At 31.0% G+C, this 10910-nt stretch overlaps 1 protein-coding gene across 1 annotated transcript; it reads left to right on the top strand.

Annotated features, from left to right (window-relative positions):
• Positions 1-9239: 9239 nt before the first annotated feature.
• Positions 9240-9998, top strand: LOC11422121 (polyubiquitin 8). Its single transcript, XM_003596974.3, has one exon. The coding sequence runs from the start codon at positions 9240-9242 to the stop codon at positions 9996-9998; it is 759 nt and encodes a 252-aa protein (XP_003597022.3).
• Positions 9999-10910: the final 912 nt, after the last annotated feature.

The following is a 10910-nucleotide window of genomic DNA, read 5'->3' as shown; positions in this document are numbered from 1 at the left end:
AGAAAACGATAGAGATATATGGTCCATGCAGCTAACAAACATGCTAGGTGATAACACATGCTACTTTGGTATCTTTTTGCACTTAATACTAGTTTATAGTCTAATTTAAAATAGGTTAGTTGGGAATGTCTCTATAGGACAGATATGGTGAGTACCATATTATTGGATTTCTGACTGCTTCAATAACGTCAGTTCATTTATTTAGTAATTTATTACATGTTGAATATTAATGCTTTTTTTTTTTTTTTTAAGTGTTGGATTCTCTTCCGGTGCTCCAAAAAATTTCACATTGTTTGAGAACCAAGATTAAGGTAGTTTATAAGCATTTACACTTTTCACCCTACCGAGACGTCTTTTAACTAAGGACAAAACTTGAGGTCTTATACAAGACTTAAAGTGGTCAATGCATCAAAAAAAGTGTGCATGACTTGATCTTTGGAACATTGACATTGGCTATGGAGATCGAACCGACGACCACATGGTCGTTAATCAGTCAAGACTAAGGCGTTGAATGGTTTAAAGGGTTTGTCGGCCCTTGCACAATACTTAGGGTAAATGAACAACGTTTACATTTTTAGACTAGGTATGAGTTTACTGGCTAGATAAGAGGAGAGTATGTTGAGAAATCCTTAACTCTGGATGGACTCGTAATTCGGATTAGGTCTAACATAGATCTTGGATAAGTTTGAAAGAAACTTTATATCATTTTTTCTTAATATATTTATTTTAATCATCTATTCGAAACCACATAGTGGAGGAACTAGAACGCTAATTTAGGGGTTCAAACTTTTGAATTCTTAGATCTTTTGAACTATATCTAAGGGAGTTCAAAACGCAAAATATACAAAGGTCTATTTGCCTTTTTTTTCAAAGTTCAAGATGTGTCCTGAAACCACATGCCTCCTCAAACTCAATTATGCTCGATGTAAGTGTCTTTGATAGCAAATAACTACGATTTGTTAATGTTGTGAGAGATTAGTCTCTTTTATAAAAATAACCGACGAATGTAAGTTTAGACTTCTCTCTTATTCCTTTTTTCTTTTTGCTAGAATCCAAGAGGAATTGAAGAAGAAAGTATGGACTTTACCTGCTCCTATGCTATGAGTCAATTACTTTAGTGATGCATCACATTGAGACAGCCAATTTTCAAATTAAATTAACAATGATTACCTGCTGCCACCTGCAGGACATATTCTTAAGAAATGGAAAACTATGACGAATGAATTAAAGAGTGGGTAAAAAGTTAATAAAAAAATGTTGCAAGTAAGATCTAAATCTTAGCGAATATAAGCATACATTGATTAATTGAATACTTTAATTAGTGATGATAAAGATAGAGAAACATTTTGGGAGTTCCTTTTGTATAGAGAAAGTCAAATTGATTCCCACATACAATATGTGAGGTATAGTAAAAAAAAAAAAAATTGATTATTTAAGTTAAAGGGAAATTATTGTAATAATTTAACAAGAAAATAATTGTAGTGAGACTTAGAAGTCAATAATTGGACACAATTATGGCTACTGTTAAGGAGGAAATCATGTTGCCATAGCCAGCAAAATTTGCTTATGCATATAAGTATGTCGAATGTCAAATAGTGAGTGGGTCAAATTTCAAACCGATGTGGATAAGAAAGTGCTGAAACTCATTATGAGTATCCATATGTTGACAAAACTTAGCTGTATTTTTGTTTTGACAGTTCTCCAATCATATAATGGTCCAATTGTGCAAACATAATTATTTTTACACATAGTATTTGTAGAAATATTATTGGAACTAACATAAAATAGTGGCATCATCGTGAATTTGATTGAATGCATGTGTATCATACAAAATCAAATTATTTTATTTAAAAAAAAAACTTAGGAACAAAACTCAAACACATTAAGTACTAAAAAAAATAGGACTTGTGGCATTGTATCACTATGTATATGTATATATAAGAGACAATTTAATTAAGGTTTAATAGCAGTTTTCGCCCCCTAACTTCCACGAAGTTGCGATTTTGGCCTCCTAAGAAAAAAACTACAAAACCGCCCCTTAAGTTTTGCAACTGTAGCATTTTTGGCCCCCCAAGACAAAAAAAAATAAAATAACATGTGGCACCTCACTTAGGGTGCCACGTCAGCGTAGACCGAGTCAAAATTGGCCTTGGGGGCCAAAACTGCCACAAATGCAAAACTTAGTGGGCGATTTTGTAGTTTTTTTCCTTAGGGGACCAAAACTGCTATTAAGCCTTTAATTAATAATCATAAACTATGCACCTCAATAACGTTTAGTAAATGTGAGGTGGAAGTCTCACATAAAACTAAAGATTGAACAATATATAAAGTGAGGGAATCCATAAACAGAAATGTTTTAAAGTTTTAGGTTAAGATATGATGTTCAACTCATTTGTGTGACTGTTATTGGTCCAACAATGATCCATTCGACTCCCCTCATAATCCAACAACTAATGTATCAAATGGTTTTAAAATTATGTAAAAAAAATCATGCATAGCGATGTAGTATTGGTATAACATTACATTGATGTAATTTAATCTTTTATCATGTGTGTATATTTGAACTAACTAGGTCAGGGCCCATTTCCTTAGCGAACCGAGTCACTTCAAGCCACTAGCGCATACACGAACCACAATATGGAACTGCCCTAAATTCATCAAATTAGGGTCATGTAAGCCAATCAGGATTGTTCGTTCTAGATCCAAGGTTTGTTTTCTCTAATATGATCAAATGTGTCCCTCTTGGTCAGTTGTCTGGATTAGGATTAAAAGAATAAAAAAATCCTAATTCACCACTATAAAGAATAACTCATAACCTTCTTTCACATACACACTCTTTCTACTTTAAAAATCTCGCATATTTGATGCATTCTTGCTCAATTGTCGAAATGTTTGCAAACATATCACCCCTTTAGAGAGAAAGAAGCTACCGTTTAGAGTCCGACCATCACCACAAGACCATAAATCTCAAGTCCAGATGGATCATATATTAATCACAAAGGAACACATATAAAGAGACTATTTAATTGTAAAACATAACTATGAGTACAATACATGCATTTAAAATTGAAGTGAATTTTATGGAACGATACGTAACTAAAGTGTAATGGGACCAGTTTAATGTCACTTCTTGTCCTCATACATATGTTGCATACTATAGCAAGCTGGCATGTAAATTGTAAAGCAGATTCCAAACTCCAAATACATGTGCATATCAAAAGTAAGATTATTTAGGACATTATTATTCTTAAACATAAATAAAAGGCAAAGCCTATAGAAACCCCTTAATCATGCAAGATTTTGAACCAATCACGGTTTGGGTAGTCCATATAAACCAATGATTGATTTTCATCAATTAAAGAAATGGTCTGGTCTCCAATATTGGAACGTGATGACAAGAAATCAAAAAAGGGAAAATTGAATGAAAAGGAAGGTTCATTATTGATCAAGTATGTTTTTCAAATAAGTAGGTGGTGAAGGCTTTGTTAGCTTGCAATTTACTTAACTGTTTGTCATGCTGCGAGAGAGTATATACAAGACACAGGATAATAGATAATATAATAAAAAAGAAAAATGTTAACTAGTGCCTCAGACACCAGTTAAGGAGATTAATATAGAAATTTTATCTTAAAAATATAAGTAATGTTATTATTTAAGTAATAATTTCGTTATTTTTCGATACAATTTTTTTCTTTAACCAATATCTTTAAACACTTGCTACTTACTATTTTCTTTTTATTATATATGCTTAAATTTTTAATGTTTAATTTTGAATCAATAAACGATGTTCTTAAATCAATTACTAGGAAGTAGGAAGACCTTTATACATTTTTTTTTTTGGTAGTGGAAGACCTTTATACATATTCATACTAATATCAAGAAAGAATAATCCCTATTCTATTACACTGGGTCGTGAGATATCTTTGTGTCGGTAGCCAGCCGTGTAATTTGTCTGTGAGCGATCCAAAACTTTCTTATAAAGATGATTAAAATGATTAAAAACAGATACTATTAATTAAAGATAAGTTGAAGAAAAAAATAGTAAATGCTTAAAGATTTACTAATGCAATGTCCTATCAATTGTTTTTTTCTTTTGAAGGAACCAAACTATTTTATTTTGTTAACCTTAAATATTAAAGCTTTACTACGACCCAATACAATCTAAAATGTTACACGCCGCCGGTGCCCCACTTTCTAAGGAGTATCATCTTGTATGTGCAGAAATATTATAAATATTGAAATTAAAAGTTAAAAAGAAAATAAAAGTTTCGTGGATTTAACTTAATTGGTAAAACATTGTATAATATATACAGGATTATGGTTCAAACTTCAGTCACCTTAATTGTTAAGTGAATCTCTAACCAATGGGCTATTTGACAAGAATTTTTTTTTATATATCATCGATGAAAGAGAAATAAATAGCGATATTGCTAGCTATGAAAATAAAAATTGAAGAATGAAATTAAATAAATTAAGTCATTAGAGTCTCTTCACACTTTGTACAAATCAGAGCTTTTTTTTTTTCTTGACATGGAGATGGAGTGCATCAAGGTATAAGCAGATGATGAGTGTGGGAGAATTGTGCTATTGAAAACACTAACAGATTTATTTCAATGTTTGTTATAATATATGATTAAAATCTCCCACGATGCATTTAATAAAACTTCGAGTTTGTTGTTCCATGACAATTTGATAGTAAAAGATTGTAGGAACATTTGATATGATGTGATACCGTTTTGAACTTATAATTCTTCACTTTTCAACATTTTGTGTGTATGTTTCATCACTAAACTAATTAAAATCAAAAGAAGAAAAAATTAGTCTAGTAAATACATGGATCACTATTTTAAATTGTGTATTATAGTCAAACAATTGACTTTCTTAATAGATGTTATGAGAATATAGAACATACAAAAACCTTTAAAAGAAAAAAATTAGAGTATATTTGAACATCAAAATTTTGACAACTTATATATGACAGCTTATAAAATCACATTAAAAACAACTCATGGGAGTTTTATAATAGTTTTTTCTTTCTCTCTCTTAACCAAATTAACACTTAATTTTAGAGGCTGTCACATAAGTTGTCATAATTTAAATGTTCAAATATCATTGCTCTTTTTTTAAAGAAAAAACCTTAGATTTTTTGTTTAGTCCTCACAGTATTAGAACATTATTATTCTATAATAATAACTTGAAATCATATTAAAAGTTTCTTCAAGCTCAAATAAAATATTATACTATAATTCTTATGGTCTAGATGATAGAATTCTATTCAAACCAAGAATTCGTTACAAATGTTTTAATTGCTCGATCAAAATCAAGTTTTGTGAATAACAAGTTCTTTGAAGATATTTATAGTCATACATTAATTTCTATCAAAAACTTATTTAAATTTTTAGAGAATCTGTTTATGAAAAGATTATCATTCTGATTTTGCGATAAAAAATGCAAGGAGAAAGAAAGTTCAGTTCAGCCAAAAAAAAAAAAAAAAGTTCAAACTATTCATTGAGCACTAACTTGTCGATTAACCAGGAACACTTGAAATTTCAGGCAGGCCCTATCTTGAATAAATTGAGCTGGATGCTTATTATTGGTAAACAACCACATGCTCTTTGCTTCTTACTTTTTTCCTTCTAATAGAAAAAGAACATGCTAAATTATTAATATTATACTATAGGATAAAATAGCACGTAAGGAAACAAGTAATGTTGTATGGATTAATACAAAAAGTCACATATCTTTGGTCCCACATGTTTTTATTTGGAGTTTTGAGATATGAAACTTTCCTGAAGTTTGGATCGTGTCATGCTATGCTTCCAAAGTATACAAAAATTTGTAAATTAATAATACTAAAAAATGCAAATGCAAAATATAATGTTGCATAATGAGAGAGGAAGAGGGAGAGAGTCAAGGCAAGAGAGATTGGAGAAAAGAAAGAAGAATATAATGTGGCAATTTGATATGTGTCTTATTTGGTGCCACTAGAATATTTTAAGTGGAATGAATGACTATGGACATGCACCATATATTAGAGGGAATGAAAGTATAAAATCAAGAAAAATATAGGAAAATACCATTTATTTTACTTGTTAAATGCCCCCCACATACACATTCTACCAATATTGAAATTTAGCTCGCATTCGTTGAGTGACTTGAATTCAAGTTTAAATGTTACACGTAAATTTCATTGTAAATTTTAATGAATTTAACGACACTCACTGACCTTGCATGAGTGCGTATCTTTCTTAATCTAAATTTCAAGTTAACAAAAAAAAAAAGGAAACAGATTGGTGATGGCTGTCCGTTGTTGAAAGACTTGCTTGTTGTACTAATTTGTTATTAGTATTACTCAATTTAAGAAGACTCCTTTACTCTCTCATAAATTTGTAGCAACATAATTGACCCCTATATCATATTATCATTTCACAATTTGAGAAATCATTTGTTTGCTCAGGACAAAATTCACTAGCAGGTATAAAACAGGCACGTAATTTCCATTTGTATGGTAAAAAATGAAACATATATGGTTTGTTTTGAACATACATTTCCCTTCACAAAACAAAAATAAAGTAAGGCCTAAGCTGTTAATCAGGAAACACCAAAACTATAATAGAGCCTAGCCAATATCATGGCAAGATAGATTGGAATGAAGGTCAATTATAACTTTAAATGGAGAAAGCTTCCTTTTTCTTTTCTTTCCCTCATGTGTTTCTACAAAACCACACAGGTATCTAGGAGTGTGCTTTTGAATGACATAACAACTTTGCACCATGGAAAAAGAAGCGCCCTAAATGGACCGTGCTTGGCCTAGACGTTCTAAAAGGGGTAGGACATGAGTTAAAAATATCTAGAATTGCTCTTCTTTCGTATATTTTTGCTCATTCCTGCTTAGAAATACACATGTGAGTTAACTCTCGTCGAGAATACACCTACGTGAGTTAACTCACGCTCGGCTGAAAATGAGAAAAAACAGATGGGAGAAGAGCGGTACTAAAAAACATCAGCAAAACTATTGATAAATGACTATTTTAATTAAGAAAATTCGATAATCACTTTTTTTTTACGCAAATCTATAGTACAAATGAAAATTCAATTGTACCGATACACCAAATATTTAAATTAGGGAAATATTAACAAGTGACCTTAGGACACTTAATAAGGACATTTGATAAGAAGTTTAAAATAGAAATTTTACTTTGGGATTTGTGTATTCAACACATTGAAATATCAAAAAGCAATTTTTTCTACATGAAAGTTATGGATTGTTTCTATTTTCAAATTTTTAACAAGTGCCCTGTTAGCAAGACCCTTTAAATTAAGGAAAATGTTAATTTGTACTCTTAAGGGTCCATTTGGTTCGAGAGTTTTGGAGGGGAGGGGAGGGAAGGGGAGGGGAGATTTTTAATTTGAAGTGTTTGGTTCAATTTTTAGAAGGGAAGGGAAGGGGAGGGGAGGGGAGCAAATCTCTTTAAAATTTTATTGCATTGCCATAATTATCCTTAAATTAATTTCAAATCTCAATATTAACCTTGTAACAACTTTTATTATTATTAGATTATATTATTTTTGTAACAATCTTATTATTATTATTAGGTTATCTTATTCTTGTAACAATTATTATTATTATTTTGTTATATTTTCCTTGTAACAATTTTTATTATTATATAATCTACCACTCTTATTTGTTAGATGTACAAACCGCTCTTACTACTACTTTGTTGTTGTCAGCGATTGCTTGAGGCTTCCTCCAAAGTGAATTGTGAGTAATTTCATCATCTCATTGTCTATATCGTAGTATTATTAATTACATCGTTATTGATTCGCTACTTTATTATCCTTGTTTAATCGTTATCGTTGTTGGAAAAAAATGCAAGGATTACCAAAGCAATTGGAAAAAAATGCAAGGATTACAAAGAATTGCTCTTATAAAAAAAATATTACAAAGAATTGCTCCGATAAAAAAAGCCAAAAAAAAAAAAACAATATGATGCTTGGAGCAAAATACATGAGCCAGTTTAAGATAAAATAGCGGCTTAGATGTGTGCTTGTCTTTGTCAGTTTCTGAAATTGTAAAAACAAACAGTTTCTTTTATTTAATTAAGTTTAAGGGTAAAACGGTAAAATACTGTTAAAATCCCTCCCCTCCCCTTGTGAACCAAACACACTTTTAATTAAAAATATCTCCCCTCCACTCCCCTCCGTAAAAATCCCTCCCCTCCCCTCCCCTCCCCTCCTAATTCTCGAACCAAACGGACCCTAAGGCTCAAGTTAATGAGTCAAAAATAGAAATATTGTGCTGTAATCAATGTATTTGATTTTTATTTTTATTTTTTACTTTTTTTGATTTGAAAGCATAAAATTTAAGAGAATGTTTCTAGTTTAGTTTTTTAACATGTGTCTTTAGGACGCTAGTTAGCATGACCCTTAAATTAATAGTTAAATGAGTTATTTTTTGAAGAAAAATAATTATTTTCTATCATTTACAATTATAACAACTAAATCTTATTTATTAAAAATTTATAGATCCAGGAAGCAAGTGTATCTGTACACCTCAAATTGCGAGTGTATCATAGAAGTTCTCTATTTGTAATAAATAAAAATAATTGCATTTCTTAAATTTCTCTTCGGACAAACTTGTTTCATAAAAATATTAAATCCTAAACTAATTAGAGCATATTTTAAGAATAATAAATTAAATATGGTTAAATTAGTTAAGATTTGCTGAATTGATCCCATTAAACTTGATTTTTTTCGTTGCATGTATTGAAAACCAAATTGAGTGTGTATTCTCAAATATCAATGTACAATTACATTGATGCAACACTGGTAAAATGATTCTATTGCCTATTTGTGACCAAAAAAAACTTCAAGATGCCCTTTCTTTATTGTGCTGTTGATATTCTCCATCAAAATTATTCAATTACTAGTCAAAACAAATTTTGCAATTTCAAAGATATCCCAGAATGCATGATTACACACACAAAGAAAAGGGGGATGTTGTGTGTGATATTGAGCCTCGCACTAGAATACAAATATATAAGGGATGCACCAAATACTCATGTCTTTAACATGAGTTACATGAAATTAATGTCCATTTTCTTTCATAATCTCATGAGGCTAACTGAAAGTTTGTTATTAACACATTAGAAATGTTGTTTGTTGATATATATCCTAAAACTGATCAATCTTTTAGTTCTAGTTTCCCTTTTTCCAATCAAAGAATAGTAGGCTCCATCATGAGGATTATTATTGCCACAGAAATAAACCAATTTTTCATTGAAGTAGGAACCCTAGAAACAGTTTTAGAAATCAAAAGGAAAATAGAACAAATCCATGCTATTCCAGTGGCTTACCAAATCCTAACAGTGTGTGGGTTTGAACTACTGGATGGATTAGACATGGAAGATTACCCAATAGTCAGTGAAGGCACAAAAATTGACCTCACCATCAAGCCAATGGAGCCACATATCATTCACCATCCTAACAAAATGCAAATCACAGTAAAATTCTCAGCTAGACTGATTAACATAGAGGTGGATAAGACAGATACTGTCCATAGCTTGAAGGAAAAAATTCACATCATTGATAACACCCCCATCAAATCAATGAAGCTTTTCTTTTTGGGGAGGGAACTGAATGAAGATTTCCGAAACCTAAATGAATATGGTATTCGTGAATTTTCTGAAATTATTGTGTTCCTCAAGACCACAAACCGGACAAAAGAACCACCAACTAGAAAGCTGAGCTTTGTGCTACAAACTTCCTCTAGTTTGCTTAATGCAGCCACCATTCCATTGGAGATGAAAGATACAAGCACGGTTAATGACTTGAAGCAGTTGCTGCTGAGCAGAAAAATTCTGCCAGTTGATGATTATTTGTTTATTCATAGGCAGAGGATCATGCGTGATAGTTGTAGCCTTAGGTGGCATGGAGTTGAAAATGGAGACCAGCTCTATGTGTTTAAAGGGACGGTTAGTCGCAGTGGGTATGTCTGAGTTTGAAGTTTATCATAATAGTTATGGATTATTTGTCATAGGTTGTTATTGTTTGTCACATTTAGAATCAAAAGTTGAAAAACACATTCTACATTAAATCTTATTTTAATTTATTTTTTGAACAACTACAATAAATCTTATTGTTTTGCTCATTATTGTGTTTAAATTTTAAAAGATTTTACTGTTTGTACATGTTGTACAAGCTGCTACTTTTACAAATTTATATGACTAAAATTGAATAAAATGAAATGACTACAAAATATTAAAGATTCCATTAATGTAACAGTGTACTTCACTAACATCAATCAATAGCTTAACAAGCCAGCCAATAATATCCAAAGAAAAAACAGAAAAGTACTAAATCAGATGAAAGTCCTTATTGATTAGATGCAAAGATTCCTATTTACACTGATGGCTTAGATAATTCACAATTTTGTGGGAATCACTCTTGAGGTTTTCATTTCAATTGAATGCAAAATAATGTGGTAAAAGGACATCTGTGCTTAATGCAAGTGATTCAGCAAATATACAAACAAAACTTCTCCCTGCAACTATCTTCTTCATAATCAAAATACATATAACATTTCAGCATTTCCTCAACTTTTCTCCTTCAATCAATGAATTCAAAAAGCCCCGACCCTACCAATAACTGTTCTACATGCCTATATCTATTAACATTTTAGGTGGTTGGACGGTTTTCAACTGAGTTTAGAGAAACATGGAAAATTGGGTGATTTTAAGAACCTTTGTTTGTTTGGGGTATAGAATAATTGCTAATTAGAGTAGTATATGTAATTAAGAGTTATAGTTATTTGGATTAGTTAGAGAGTATGTGTATAAATAGAATAACATGTCCCGCGTAGGTAGCTCAGTTGGTGAGCTAAGGGATATTGAAGGAGTTATAAGAAGAAA

The sequence above is a fragment of the Medicago truncatula genome, chromosome 2 (assembly GCF_003473485.1).
Source record: "Medicago truncatula cultivar Jemalong A17 chromosome 2, MtrunA17r5.0-ANR, whole genome shotgun sequence".
Lineage (NCBI taxonomy): Eukaryota > Viridiplantae > Streptophyta > Magnoliopsida > Fabales > Fabaceae > Medicago > Medicago truncatula.
This window is presented reverse-complemented; position numbering and strand designations above follow the sequence as displayed.